General features: G+C 46.1%; 1 protein-coding gene across 10 annotated transcripts in view; it reads right to left on the reverse strand.

Annotated features, from left to right (window-relative positions):
- Positions 1-15,299, reverse strand: part of Agap1 (ArfGAP with GTPase domain, ankyrin repeat and PH domain 1) — a 488,546-nt gene that overhangs the window by 81,834 nt on the left and 391,413 nt on the right. For 6 of the 10 annotated variants that reach the window (XM_013157542.3, XM_013157544.3, XM_063237062.1 and 3 more), the window contains one exon: positions 3,548-3,625. The exons of the other annotated variants lie outside the window; for them this stretch is intronic. In XM_013157542.3, coding sequence (XP_013012996.1) covers positions 3,548-3,625 — 78 coding nt within the window. The remainder of the gene's footprint in view (positions 1-3,547; positions 3,626-15,299) is intronic. 10 annotated transcript variants of the gene reach the window in all.

A 15,299-nucleotide genomic window follows, 5' to 3' on the forward strand; every position in this document is an offset into this window, starting at 1 on the left:
TCGTCTAAAACCATGAGCCAAGTAAACCTCTCTTCCTTTAAAGTACGGGTGTCTGGTAATCTGTCTAATACACTCACAGATGTGACATCTTTCCTGACCCCGGGATCAAAGCCCGTTCTACCTCATGGAATCCCCAGAGCATGAAAGATCTCCTTTGCAATGTATCTTCCTCATATCCCAGCATGCGCCGTGGGCAGTGAGTGTGGGTAGCCTCCCCCTGCATATGCTCTGGGAGCATCCCAGAGGAGGGGGACCCTGGCAGGGAGTGGACAGCTGTGAGGAGACTGCTCAGCCTTGGCAGGTTTCTCTGACAGCAGGCCTTGAGTGTGTGGGTGGTGACTGAGCTCTGAAAAGTCTCAGGACCCAGACCACGGGGCTGATGGTGGAGGGCACAGGAAGGACGGACCTTCTCAGCCTTCTTCAGAGCAGCTATGAGCTTCTCAGCTCTTCCATGCAGGAGGTGAGTGTGGGGCTCCGACACAGACCTGAGGCTTTGAGCTCCATCTGTGGCATGACGTCCTCAAAAGGAGACTGCCTGACCCCACCAAGGGCTTCTGGGAACCAGAGTGTCCCACAGACCTGTCACCCTTGTGGGGAGGGAGGACCTAGTGTAGACAGGTGCCCCGAGCAGGGGCTCCCCAGGGCTGTGTCTGGGACAAGTCTTAAATCCACAGAAATGGCGCTTTTCTGACACGACAGGGCAAGGGGGACATCAGGAACTCAAATCACTTTAGTTTGTTTTTAGCCACTCCTGATACCCATCCATTTCCCCTCCCACAGGGATCTGTGAGCAGGGCCCAGGCCAGTGAGACCTGGGCACAGGTCCTGTTTCTAGGATGTGTTAGCAAGTTCAGCAAAAACCCACTGGACTTACGGGGCCTTGACTTCTGTCTGTGACATGACACCAATCTTGTGGGGGACTGTGATGATTAAATGAGATAATGTGGCCCAAGGACTAGAACCAAGCGGACACAGAAGGACAATGGCTCCAGAGAATCCACAGGCCTCAAATCGTGGCCCTGTCCGCTCAGCACTCCGTGTCCCCTGCAGGATCTGGGGACATCAGAGCCATGCTCCAGCTCCTGTGGGTACCTTTCTCACTCCCTTATTCCTGAAACTCAAGTCCTATCATCTGTAGGGAACTGTGGTGCCAACCTGGTTTTGACAGGGTTCACTGGGTGCCTCTGAATACATTATTCAAGCGGAGCATTTGAAAAACATACAGTTTCAGGATGAGAACGTTTAGCATTGCCTCCGGGCCTCAGGTCAAACGCAAATCCCAAGCTCAGCAAACGAATGTTCATAAACGACCCTTTCACAGACTGAATACAAGGGAGTATCTTGCACCAAAACACTGGACATGGGGATACAGCTGGGGATACAGCTCAGCAGCACAGCACCTGCCTGGCAAGCACAGTCGTGAGTTTGATTCTTGTACCAAAAAATGAAGAAAAAAAAAAAAACACTGGAAGTCAGAAAGGCATTTTGATAATGTATATAGTTATATAAATTCTGTAAATATGCTATTAAAAACTTATGAAATGAGATTGTATGCACACAGACATCAACCTTAAAAGAGACCCAAAGTACAACAAAGAATGATCGTGTCACTTAATTGAAGACTTGTAAACATCACTGAACACAGAACAGAAACTTACTGTGACAGAGAAAAATGAAGGAACATATGAAGGGAATCGGTTATGTAGGCATCAATTACTTTGGAACCCCCACAATTCTCTGATGAGGAACCTCAGGCTTGCAAAGCTGACCAGTGATGGCAGAGCGGGCCAGAGCCGGTGACAGATGGATGTCATGAGTTACCTGATCAGTGCTCCTGTCAATCGTGCTATTCAGTCCTGTGCCAGCCTGCCAGGGTCTTCCAGAAGGCCCTCTTGCAGGTCTCAGGTGGGTGCAGTCTGCCCACAGACCTAGGGGCCAACCCTGAGTTTCTTTACTGCCCCCAGCTTGGTATTCAGTGGCATTTAAAACCAGACCTCACAAGTTTGTTTTTTAAGGCTAGAAGTCAATGAACAAATCGGCTATGACAAATCCACACGCATTCACAACAAACACACATCTGATAAGGACACAGGGAAATGATACGCACCCTAGGCTGAGTGGCTAACATTTAAAAACAGCAAAGGAACGGGGGACACTAACACCCTCCACAGTATAACAAAAATGATACTATTTTCCTTTTTTTTTTGGAATGCTGGGCAAAGAGACACTAATGGGCCAAACTCCACCGATACCTTAACAATTTTCTTTTGAGGTATAACAACAATGAAAATTATGATAAAAAAAATGGCTCTGTAACAAGCCATCGTGCAAATGTAGTTTTGTTTTCCAAATTCCTTTTTTTTTTTTCCTTTTTCTGGCCGAGAGGAGGGTTTTCAGCAATGAGACAGGAGTAATTGTGAAAGGAAGGAAAAAAGAGGATGGTACTATAAATCAGCAAAGGTTAATGACCGGGATGTGAAGAAGGGACTTGCTTACAGAAATAGTGTGCAATTTAAAATTTACAAGAGATTTAATGCCACCGCTTGGCAATCGCTAAAATCAACAGCCCAGAAAACAGTGACATTAAGAAAAATATTACAGTTATAATCATCCCCAAATAAGTCAATTAGTGTTAGGGCATGAGCTTGAGATTACGTGACCCATTTGGCTTGCACTTAAGTGAAAAAAAATTTCCCCCTATTATCCCGAGCTCGCTGGATTGTGACCTGTTTTGCATCACACACATTATACACCAGCCTCTCTCCCATGGACCAGGGCTGATGGTGCTGGTTTTTCCCTTGCCTGGCATCAAAATAATTCTGACCCTTGACATTTGTAATCATAAAAAAAAAGGCAATTTATAATTGTGTTGTTCAAATGAAGGTGGGGGAAAAATTCAATCTGCTATTATACAAAAGCAATGACGGCTGTCTTCTGTGGAAAAAAGCAACCCCAGTCAATTTGTGAACTTTGCCACCAGACGACCTTTAGAAACACAACAATATACTGAATTTACAAGCAATAGCAGCCCATGCAAATGGTCCGGGCCGCCCGCCTGCCTCTGGATTAGAGCTGCAGAGAGCATTATGGAGAATGCTTCCACAAAACAAATTAAGACTGTTACTTAAATGTCACGGCACACTATTGTATTTGGCTACAGATCATTACACCTGATACTAACACTTTTAAAAACTGTAATAACTTGGGAAATATTACATTGAGTGCCCGCATGTATAAAGCTAAAGCTAAAGCAAAAGCAAAAAAAAAAAAAAAAATAAAATAAAAAAAAAAAAAAAAAAAGAGAAAATAGGTTTCTGAAGTAATTTAAACATCACTACTCTACGATGAAAAGTAAAGGTCAAAATTTAAGTAAGCTGAAAGGAACATGAATGGTAAAATAAAACACACAAACAAAAAGATGGAAAGACCACAGCGATGAGTCCGCGCACACAATGGGGAGCATGCGGCTGGGCGGTTGAGGTTCCCAGGCTGCAGGTTGGGAGGAAGGGGGAGGGGACAGGGAGGCGGAGGTGAGTGGTGGCATTACCTTCGGTGTTGGTGCTGCTGCTGCTGTATATATTTCGCAGGCTACCAACACGGTTTAGTTTCCATGCTTTGCGTTTGGCTGCATCCCGACAGCAGAGAGGGGAGAGGGGGAGAAGAGAGAAAACAAAAAGAAAAAAAAAAACAAATGAAAAAGGGGAGAAAGGAAATGTCAAAGTAGCCCATGAAGGAGTCTCCGAGCTGCTGGGGTGCACCTGTGGGCGACCCTGGCCTGGCTTGCCATTCCCCTGTGGTCCATGTGGAGGGGCCCAGAAAGGCAGCAGTGCCCTAGGTCTGCACAAAAATCAAAGGTATGCCCAGGCAAAGAAATGCAGGCACCCGCTTCGCAAACGGGGGCCAGTCAAAGCAGGGGTGTATGCTGGCCTTTTCCTTGGGGGCTGCGGCCTCCATTGGGGGAGCTGTGATCCAAGAGCCACGGCCTCTTTCAGGTGGCAGAATCTCAGGAGCATGTCAAACCAAAAGAGACTGGGGATCAGCAGTTTGCACCTACAGGCTGCGGAGGGGAGGTCTTTAAAACTGCGAGCTGCTGAAAAAGGAAGTCGCTTTTACTAGGTCAAAGCTAGGCTTGGCAGTGCCCACAGCAGCCAAGTCCCAGGACATTTGGAGTGGTAGAGGGCAGAGGCCACTGTTTTTCATCCCTGGCAATGTTGTAGGCTAAGGAAGCTCCTAGGAGCCCAAAGAACATATGCATTTGCAGGCTCTCTGCAGGGAGGGAGACAATAGTTACCTACAGGGATGCTGGAGTCTCAGGCTGACAGCAATGACATGCTGGGGTGACACAAATCTCCCCCCCTCCAACCTCCAAGGATACATTTTCCACCCTGTCTGGGCTCCACCCTCCAATCATCAGCTCAGGGATGCCAACACTCGTGACCTGGAAAAGGCTGACCCGAGGACTTCCCTTGGCCCTTCAGGAGACACAGTAGAGAGCCAGTTAAGCTGAGTGGCCCTTGAGCAGCTAAAGATGCAGCCAGACATCAAAGGGCTGGACAGATGGGCCTGCCAGGTGGGAGACACACGGACAGGTTCAGCGATAGTGTCAGCCACTCATGTTCCTGCAGGAGGGTACCATGGAGCCATCGGTTTCTCCAAGGAGACAAACCAGTTGGAATGTGCACTGGGTCCTGTTTGGGTAACTGCTTGTTTAATGTCAGGGAGAAGGAAAGAAGCGGTGACCTGGGGCCATGGTGGTTGCTTGGTGATGCTCAAAAAGTGGCAGCCAGGGGACCCTTGGGCTTCCCATGGCAGGCCCTGGCCCATGGTCCCTTCTCCAGCTCCACTACAGTCCTGATTCAAGATGGTTAACTTTTCTGGCCTGCTGCAGTGATACAGTCCAAATTTTGAACCTTGAGTATCATGGTTTAGATCCTGATTTTGGTCTCTGTGTGTGTAACAAGTTTTGGTGGCCAGAGAGTGACCAGGGGAGTTGACCAGGACTCTGTGATGAGTTCAGCTGCCAACACAAATCTCATTGGGTTTCTTTGTACACATTAGATGTTCTTGTGGCCACAGCACAAAACAGTATATGCATGAAATTCAAACTTTAAAAAGAGCAAATGCAGGCTGGGGGTTTAGCTCAGGTGCACAGGCACCTGCCTGTGAGCATGAGGTCATGAGTTCAATCCCCGGTAATGAAAAACAAAAATAAAAACAAACACAAACAAACAAATACAAAACTGAGCAAAAGCAATTCTGAAACACAGCACTGTCTATAGGTTGCAAATTTTATGTATGTATGTATGTATTTATTTATTTGTACCGGGGATTGAACTGATGACTTTGCACTTGCCAAGCAAATTTTATAATAACCAGAAGAACAAAATCAAATTGGAACTTAGTTTCTTAGTTTAAATCGCTAAAAAGTTCTCTTCATTGAATGCCTAAGAATTACCTCATAGTGTGAGCATCAACACATATTAGGACATGTAATTCCCCAGAGCCAATGATGCAAGCCTTCCTTTCACCATCTGTGGATGCGCATGTGATTTCCTGTGGGTGGGAAAGCCTCTGCATTTCTGCATCTGCAAGGTCTCCTGCCTGTGAGGTCCTCCCTAAGGATCTGCTTCAGGTAACACCGCTCAGGCAAAGGGACCTTTAGGCACTGTCCAAAACAAGTCCCATCTGTTCACAGCACAGGAAACAAGGCTGGTCAACTTGCAGGCATTTATTTTTAGAAACGTCACCAGGCTTTACAGGCATGCACAACAGAGCATTTGTGGAATTAAATGTGCACTTCACTTTCCAACCGCCAATGCTCTGGAGTTTTTAGATTTCACAAGTTCCAGAAAGAGGGAGCACCATAGTTTGAACGCAGGCCCACTCTTCTCTACCTCCTTCTAGAATATTTACATATAAATAGGCAGAATCAGGCGGGGGCACCCCCATGGAAGGGAGCGGGAGCGACGTTCACAGGCAGGAAACCTCTCTCCATGGCTGCCTTATGCCTAGCATTTTTCACACTGCTCTCCCATTACTGTAGGGCACCCTGGTTTTCTATTACCCTATTGATGAAATAATCAATTTTAATGTGTAAAATGTCATGCCTTTTCCTTCCTCTTAAACAAATGGCCATTTTCCGGCTGATACCAAGGTCCTGATATGTGAGTTTGTCTCCCGGGGCATTGATTACTCTAAGCTGCCTTGTTTGGAAGCTTCATGACGAGAAAATACAATCACGTTATCATTGATAACATCTCAGGGAACGCCTGATGCTGCTGTCTGGTTTCACTTCCAGGGGAACTGGGGACACTGTGCCAGAGAAAACTCAGAGCACACCCATCCGCTGGTGTCATGTGTCACCATCATCACATGCCAGTGGTGGGCAGTGTCGTGAGGTCTTGGGCTTTGGCAGCTGGTCAAATCTCTTGATCACATGGGAACCAGCTCAGCAGACTACCCTTCCTGGACAATCTTTATTTTAATTAGTTAAAAAAAAACCCTCTCATGGCCACAGAGTAACTTTTTGACTTTGTCATTAATGTTCTATCTCACAAAAGCTACTGTTCTAATAGAGAAGTCCGGAGCATCATGGGACGAAAAGGCAGTATGGTGCGAGCATTCTGTCAACATTTCCATCCCCCAGTTTTGCTTGCTGGGTAAGCAGGAGCATCTTCTGTACACCTGCTTCCACCCTTTTCAGGCCAACTGAGTAAATGGCACCACTTCTCTGCACCATCTCCAACACCCAAGCACTCAAACACACTGCTCTGTGGACACAAAATCCCTCAGCACTGTCTTCAGTTGGCGTGAGCCAACTACAAAACTGGGAGCTTGATCTCTTCTCACTCTAGCTTACATATTAAACAGAACTTTGCGAACCTCATTCTGCATCAGCAGAAAAGTCAGTGAGAGCTTGGGGAAAGGAAGCCAACGGCAGGAGGATGTTGTCCCCAGAATGGTGCAGAAATATGAGGTGAGGTTAAGTACGAGGCTGCTACATGGCCATCACAGCTACAGGCAGGACAAGTGAACAGAAATGGGCGAGAAATGAAACGAAAAAGAGTGGTCCCATCCATCAGCGTCCTGCTTGGCATATCTCATTAAGGATTAGGAAAATCAAAACTGAAAAACTTGGGGTGACAGTGCAGAGACTCACTCCCAAGTTAAGAAGGCAAAAAGTACACTGCTATGTAATAAAATAAGGGCACTGCTGATTTTCCTTAAAATTAACACAGATTCTTGCAGCTTGCTTGTGGGCATTGGAGCTACTGGCATGCTGAGCTGATAGAGCCATCCCTTCTAGTACCCCCAAATACTCGTGTGGGTCAGGGTACTGATGGCCATGTTTGGTTAGTTATTTCTGCATCACAAGGGGTCGCCAGGTTGATAGATGGGGTGGACAGCACCCTGGCTTAAGCACCTAAAGAAGAAGACTGGTGCGAACCTAATTCACAGAGCATTTCTGGAAGGTGCCAATGACAAATGAGGAATTCTGTGTCTGTGTGGCAGAAGAACGGCACAAGATACTGAATGTCTCGTAATTACTAACAGACAGTCACAATCTCTTGAAAGACAGAGAGAAAAGGGGGAAAATGTGCAAATTATGGCTAAGTTGGAGTAGCTGGAATCATTTAGCGTTAACGGCTCCCAGTGATTACACGTCTCCTTATTTTTGGAAGCCACAGCTTTTCAAGCAGGCTTGTGCAACCACAAGGAACCAAGATATTCAAAAGGGAGTCTTGTGTTTAACCTCAGCTCACAGTTCCACATTTTGGACTGGGACCATTTTTTTTTTTTTAAAGGGGAAATCCCTTAAAGTTTGTTTCTCTAGATGAAGAAAAATTTTTTTACAACAGCATATGAATGCCTGAGAACTAATCAGAGAATGGATCTCCAACACGAGACGAGCTTTTTAGACACGGAGTAAAAATACCCCTCAGTGTGCTGGCATGCTCAAACGAGCAGGCTTTTATCCTAAACTCTTCCTCTGTCATTGTACCAGGAAACCACCGACTTATTAATGTCACCTCTGGTCTCCTCTTGACAGCACTCTTTGTTGATTAAATATTCCTCAGATAGCTGATTAAAAAATGATGCCAACATCATGTGTCCAAGGCTCATCCCCATGTTGGTGGCGCCAGTGTGCATGAATCACTTCCCCGGCATGGACAGAGCGGCCCCGCTCAATGAGGCTCGCTGCAGCCCTCGGAATCAATTATGAGAACTAATGGGCTCTTTGTACCTTCGTGGAGGAAGGGGCTGGGTGGCAGAGGTGTGTCACTCATTTCTAACAATGTCTTGTCTCAGGATGAAACAAATAACTAACTCTCTCCCTTCATGGGCGGTGCGAGCTTGTACCTCTAGGAAAAGTCAAGCCATTGCCTCATCAGATAACACAGTCCCCGTCCACCTCGGAGATGCTCCCTTCTTTTTAAGGAGACCACCGGTTGAAATGCCACAAGTGCAGAGGGCGGCACCTCTGCCCCTCGGCGTGCTGCGTGCTGACCATGGTGCCAGGACTTTTTATAGGAAGCTGCTTCCCAGGAGCCTCCGTGGGCCTGAGCAGACGCCGCTGTGGTTTTGTGTCACTTCCAGTTCAGTGCGACTGGTGTCCCCGTGCTCTTTTGTCCGTGGCGATTGCATTGTGAGGCTGGAGATCGGGGATTTCTTTTGTGCTGGCCACTTGAGCGTTCATTTGCCCAACAAGACTTTGTAAATGTTCTGTTCTCTTATAAAAAGGCAGTGGATTTTTTTTCCCCATAAGATGCAACCCAGAAGATTCTTACGCTATGTGAACTCGCTACTTCAGCTGTGAAGGGGCTTGACATAATGGTCGCTTCCTAGACGACACCTTGCCGAGAAGGACTCGTGTTGAATCGTCCCTCAAAGGGCCTTTGAAAGGATTAAACAAAACCCGAGGCCAAGCAAATATATAGGGCATATGTTCAGGAAGCAAAATAACTCTCCCCTTATCAGTTTGTTGTGAGCCCAGTACTCTGCCTAAGTGGAAGTCCCCTCCCCAATAGGAAAAAAAAAAAAGAAAAAAAGGAATGAAAAATATCCCACTAAATAAAATTTGTGAAGCAATCCTGAAATTTAAGATTTTTAACTTAATTTCTCAGAACTCAGACTGACTCTCTGCAGCAAATACAATTTCCATATTGGTGGCTTCTTTGGCACCCTCGTGGTCTGAACTGAAAACTGCTAATCCCTAGGCAGTGGACTAATATGCAAAGGTAAAGGAATGCACATTAATCTCAGAAAACAGTGAAAATAAAAACTAAGCAAAAACTGTGAGATGTGCCATAAAACCAGAAATTCCAGTTAAAGAGTGAGTCGGTTTTCTTGCTGGCCAAGAAACACACTGAATGGAGACGAAGGGTGAGTGGGTCCCCAGAATCAGCCAGGTATTTCAGTGAAGCTGCAAGAGTACCTACAGCTTGCACCGGGGTCATAGTAAGATGCCTGCTTAAGCAGAATACACCTTGTGACACATGTGTAATGCAGATTTTTAGTTCAGCACACTCTCAGAAATTAGAAACACAATAGCAAACTACAAAAATGTCTCCTCCGCTGTTTTTCTGGGGGCGGCAGTGCATTTTGAGGAGGAAGAGCTGTTTTGGAGGATGGCTCTCAGAGACTCGGGCAAATGAGAAGAGTGTGAGATGGAAATTAGATTTTGCGGTCCCCAGCATTAGCAAGAACCCTCATCCTTTTTCAGGTCTAAGTATTCAACTGACTGCACAGTACAAGTACTCTAATCATTTTGTGTTATAGGGTAGAATACTTGGCATTCAAACTTGAACACACACACATGCCAAATGAGACTCTCACTTGAAAAACAAATGAAGTTCAAACCAGTTTCCCCAAGCTGAACGAGGTATGTAAAACACACTCAATCTGAGATTGGTGATCACACAGCCCAGCTGGAGCAGGACCCTGGGGACCCCTAGAAGTTCCTGTGAGGTGGCATTGGCTGCTCTGGCTGTCATCAGCGGTGGGGATGGGACTAGTGGGGCTGGGAGGGGGCACCCAGTGCTCAGGGATCATCTTTACCTTCTGACCTCAGAAATTCATAATAATGGGTAACATTTATCCTTTCTTCCATCCCTTGATTCTTTTTTTTCTCCTCAATCTCCTCCAAACAGAGTATATTGCAGGTCTTATTGGACAATTTTTTAGAACATGGAATTTTTTAAAAAAAAATTCCAGAAAAAAACAACCATTTTTTAAATAAAGGCCCAAATTGTGTTATCATATTTCAAAGGCAACGGCAGGTTAAAGCAACTAATCAAAGGTGTAATTATGTACTGATGGCTGCTTGCACTGCTGCAGCGGGGCCATAATTGAGGGGCTGTGATCACTGGACCACCAGTCTCCTGGACATCACACACCACCACGGTAAAGCATTTGATCTGCCATCTTTGCAGTTGGCCAGGACACCAGAAGCTGGTGACACGATACATTCCAGCTGTTCCATCCATCACGGTCCCCTCACGCTAACCATTGGGATGGGGAACAGCAGTGACGATGTCTACCGGGAGGCAGTTTTTCCTTTCTCACTTGAGCATTTCTCCAGGAACTCCCCAAAGAATCCTGATTTGTGGGCTGAGAAACCATGGAACCCTAAGATACAGGGTACTCAGCCAGTGAAGCACAAAAGGTCAGAGTGGGAAAACAGGAGGAGATTCTAAACTTTTGACTCTTTGTGCTGTTGCTAAAATGTGCCCCTTTAAACATGGGTTTCTTCCCGTACAGCTGTTGTGACACACCCCCCAACACACGCTCTGTAGTCACTACACATGATCACACAGGGTTCTGTCTGTCCCGAGAGGGCCTGGAATGGTCACACCTGTGCTGAGATGCAAACTAATAAAACATGTATTGTTTCACACATTTAAACGTGAAGGACACTGACTTCATTCAGGGTTAAGCAAGATATATAAGAAGAATAATTCAGTATTATTGCAGAAGCACAGCAAACTTCCTATTAGCTTAATCTTAAGAATAAAAGGTGGCTAATCCAGCCTTTCTGTTTTCCTTTGAAGTTTTTATCTGTACCCATGCATGTTTGTTGTGTACATAGCTGTGATACAGCCTTGTACTGGGCGCTAACATGAGGCGTGGTGTTACTACCATTCCACTGCTCCTGTACAGTAGGGCACTGCATCACAGCTGTGGCCTATGAACACCTAGTTATCTCCAGTCTTCTCCTAGGAAGAACACTATAATCTGTTTCCTGTGGACGCATACTTTGCTATCCATCCCAAGTGCTTACTCGATTGGTGTGTGTACAAGGCCTGGTGCACGTGTATGTGCGCGCGCGCACACACACACACACACACACACACACACACACACACACACACACGCTTGTGCCTATTGCTCTGCCTGCCTAGCACTGTATGAGCACACCCAGCCCCCAGACCATGGTTTCTAACACCATTTCGGATAAAACACAGGCAACATCCCTCGGAGAAATGGCCGACTGTAAGGCTGAGGCAGGAAAGACCCAAGAAAAGCCTAAAGCATTCTGGGGAACAGAGGCGTGGGAAATGGGGGAATAGGAGAAAACCCATACAGACGGCTTTCGGTCTGCAGGGGACCGAACCACCTGTGGGAGCTGCTGGCAGCCACAGCTGGAGGACTCAGGCAACACACCAAGGCAGCGCTGCCTCACAACCTGAAGTATAAAGTCAATGGCCACGTTTCATACAGATTAATAAACAGAGGCGAAGATACAAGTCTCGTCTGCAAAGAAATTCCTAACAACTGTGCAGGTACTCTGCCCCCAGAAGCAGCTGGACATGCCCCACTCCCTTGGGATTCCAGCAGCAGCGACTTCCTTCTGTAGAGCTCAGGTCAAGGTGTGCCGAGCAGCTCCGCAGTGCAGAAACCTGACGCCCCTGCCTCATGCCAAATGGCCAAGGACAACATCCCACGTCCCAGGTGATGGGGATAGCATGTACCCTGGTTAGAGTGTGATGGAAATGATGCTTTCCTTCTGTGATGTTCCTTCTCCACACTCATCGCTACAACTGACCCTGAGAAAGACATTGGACAAACTCTGCAAGAGGGACTAGGAGCAAAGGCCTGACTCACTGGTCCCTGAGGCTGTGGCTTTCACCCAAACCTGGCAGGTCTAAAAAAATGGGCTAGGTAAGTGGAGCCTGGGAGATGCAACAACTGAACTGCAATGTGGGTCCTGGGGCAGAAAAAAACAACAGGTTAAAACTCATGACAGGAGGCAGAGACACAGAGGGAAGGAGATTTTTTTTTTTTAATTGGTACCGGGGATCTAACTCAGGACCGCCTGCTTGCAAGGCAGGTGCTTATGCCGCTGAGCTAAATCCCCAGCCCCAGGGAAGGAGATTTTTAAAGAATTAAGATGTGGTGTGTCCTATACCAGCTCTGTGATCACAAGGGACCTCAAGCATATGCTAATAACAAGTTAAAACTGAAAAAGAACCTTAAGGATTTGAAGAGACTTTAATTATAGTGTATCAAAATTATTTCATCAGTTGTATGACGTGTACCCTACTAATGAAAGACGTGAGAGGGGAGACTGTGTGTACATACGAACACATGAGAAATCTGTACTATTTTCTTAATTTCTCCATAAGTCTAAGACTTTTCCAGAAAATAAAGGCTATTAAAAATACTGTAACAAGCACTCTGCACAGGAACAGGGCACTCCCTCCCGCATTCATTAAGTTGTTTAAATTGTTTCTATAGTGTAAATTGCCAGTAGTAGCAGTGCCAAATTAAGGGCTAGGAATATTTTACAGCTTGGAATACAAACGGAGAGGGAACTACTGCCTCGTCATGATATATCATTCCTTCTACTCACTAAATTTTACAAATTAAAGACAAACTCAGCACCTACTGTGGCTTACACAGCACATATCCACGTGCTACCAGCTGCTTATTAGTACAGTCACAACGTGGCTGGAATTCGTTGTGATTATCTGTTGGACAGCTCTGAATCACTAGTGAGTGGGGCATGCAAGTCTGTCCCACAGAGTGGCAAGGGACAGTCCAGCTGGATGGTACAAGGCACCCGATGGGACACTCAGGAATGCACCTTTGGTGGCCGAAACCGAGGGAATGTGGTAACCATGCCAATGCTGTGCTAACTGGTACTCATGCCTGGAAAAAGTGTTATTCAATTTACAATTGTGAAGCCAGGCTTCAGTTTGTTCCCTGACATTCTTTGGAGGCAACACTTCTTTTTTCTTTTGATACTGTATTGTCACTTTGCATTTCACTAGGAATTGCTTACCTTGTAATTATTATTTTCTCCTTTGCCAGACAGACTGCAGTGCCTGCCTGGTTGAAAGGCATCTTGACTTCCGGGAGAACATGGCGGACAGATAGCAGCAGCTACGGAGGCTCTCTGAAACACCCAGCTTAGAATTCAGGAATGGTGCTGAGTAAGGAATCATAAGCAGGAGGAGATATGCCCCAGTGACCCAAGAACGAACTGGGCTGAGAGAAACCAACTGGGAATGCAATCCTGGTGCTATAACAGGAACAGATAAAGCCTCAGCGTGGAAGCTGGAGCCCGAGCCATTGGAAGCCACGATTTGGGTTTCCCACCGCTGCCGCTGCGTCTGCATCAGCTCGGCAGGGAGAGAGAGGCACGGAAGCTCTGAGAACAGGAATCGGTGAACGGAGTTGAGAGCAGGAGGGGGGGAAGCCGTGCATCCACCTCCGGTGAGTGAGGGAAAACTGGGACTCTGCCACGGTCCAGGAGACTCCAACAGAGGACATTCTGGGACCAGGCAGACTTGTAGGAACAGGGCGCTGCAGTGACTTCAGTCATGTATCCCCCTCTCAAGCGGGATTGGTGAGCAGTACCTAGCCCACGTGACGCTGCTGGCCAAGATCCAGTAGGCTAGCACAGCCCAGGTCCCAGCTCCTGAAGGTAGATTGACCTGGAGGGGCGGGCCCCGCATAGGCTGCCGGTCTGCAACTTCCTGGTGCGCTGCAGTGGGTGGGAACATCTAGCCGGCGCAATTCAATCAGACTGTGGCTGACAGGTAAGGAAGCTGGGCCTCCTATATATCCTTGCATATATAAGGAACAAAGAACATGGGAAGAGGCAGCAACAAGAAAGGGTCCTCGGCCCCCAATCCTGAGAAAGAGACAACAGCAGACACAGCACCAATAGACATAAAGCGCTATCTTGAGAGCCTCGTAGACAAGTTCAGGAATGAAGTTATTAATGACCTGAAGCTAGACATAAGCAGAATAGTTAGAGAAATGCTAACCACCACCCAAGAAAAAACAGATGGTGGAATGGAAGAACAGAAAAAGAGGGGAGAATTGTTTAATGGAGAAAATAGAGAAAGCATAGAATACGTGAAGCAGGTTCAAAAAGACTACCAGGAAACTAAAAAGTCTATCGAAAACTGGCATAACAGCTTGAAAGAAACTAAGGACAGATTATCTGAACTGGAGGGCAGAGTTGTAATATGGGAGCATGAAATGAAAAACTTCTTAAAAATAACAAAGAAACAAACAGCAATAATACAAAGACTAGAAGATGATAAGAGGATCTATAACTTAAGAATTAAGAACATAAAAGAAGAAGTAGGGACACAAACAAATGAACTACAAAAGCTACTCACAGAAATAATCCAGGAGAATTTTCCTAATTTAGCAAAAGGTAAAGATACTCAGCTATTTGAAGCATACAGGACCCCAGCCACCTACAACCCAAACAGAGCAACACCCAGGCATGTAATAATTAAAATTCCAGAAATCCAATACAAGAACAGAATACTAAAAGCCGTCAGAGACAAGAAACAGATCACTTACAAGGGAACACCCATCAGAATTACAGCAGACTTCTCGGCACAAACCATCAAATCACGAAGAGCGTGGGGGGAAATAATTCAAGCTTTGAAAGATAATAATCTCCAGCCAAGATTGATATATCCTGCACAACTATCCCTGGAAATTGATGGAAAAACAAGGTGCTTCCAGGATAAAGAGGAACTAGGGGAATATGCAACCACCAATTCAACTCTACAGAGAATACTGCAAGATACTCTAAAAAAGAAAAATACGAAAAACCCAGAAGTAGCGGCAGAGAGGCCACAATGAATGGAGCAGAAAACAAAATGAAGAAGACAAACTGACAACTAATGACAGCAAAAGAGCTCAACAGAAATGAGGCAGAGAAGATTGGATGATAGGAACAGCTATATTGGAGAAAATGACATCTTAAGAGGTAATACTGATTTAGTATCATCTTGTTTTGAAGTCTCATCAAGATTTTGTTCTTCTGT

This window comes from Cavia porcellus, unplaced genomic scaffold, assembly GCF_034190915.1.
Source record: "Cavia porcellus strain 051 isolate PalLab524CR breed Dunkin Hartley unplaced genomic scaffold, mCavPor4.1 scaffold_26, whole genome shotgun sequence".
Lineage (NCBI taxonomy): Eukaryota > Metazoa > Chordata > Mammalia > Rodentia > Caviidae > Cavia > Cavia porcellus.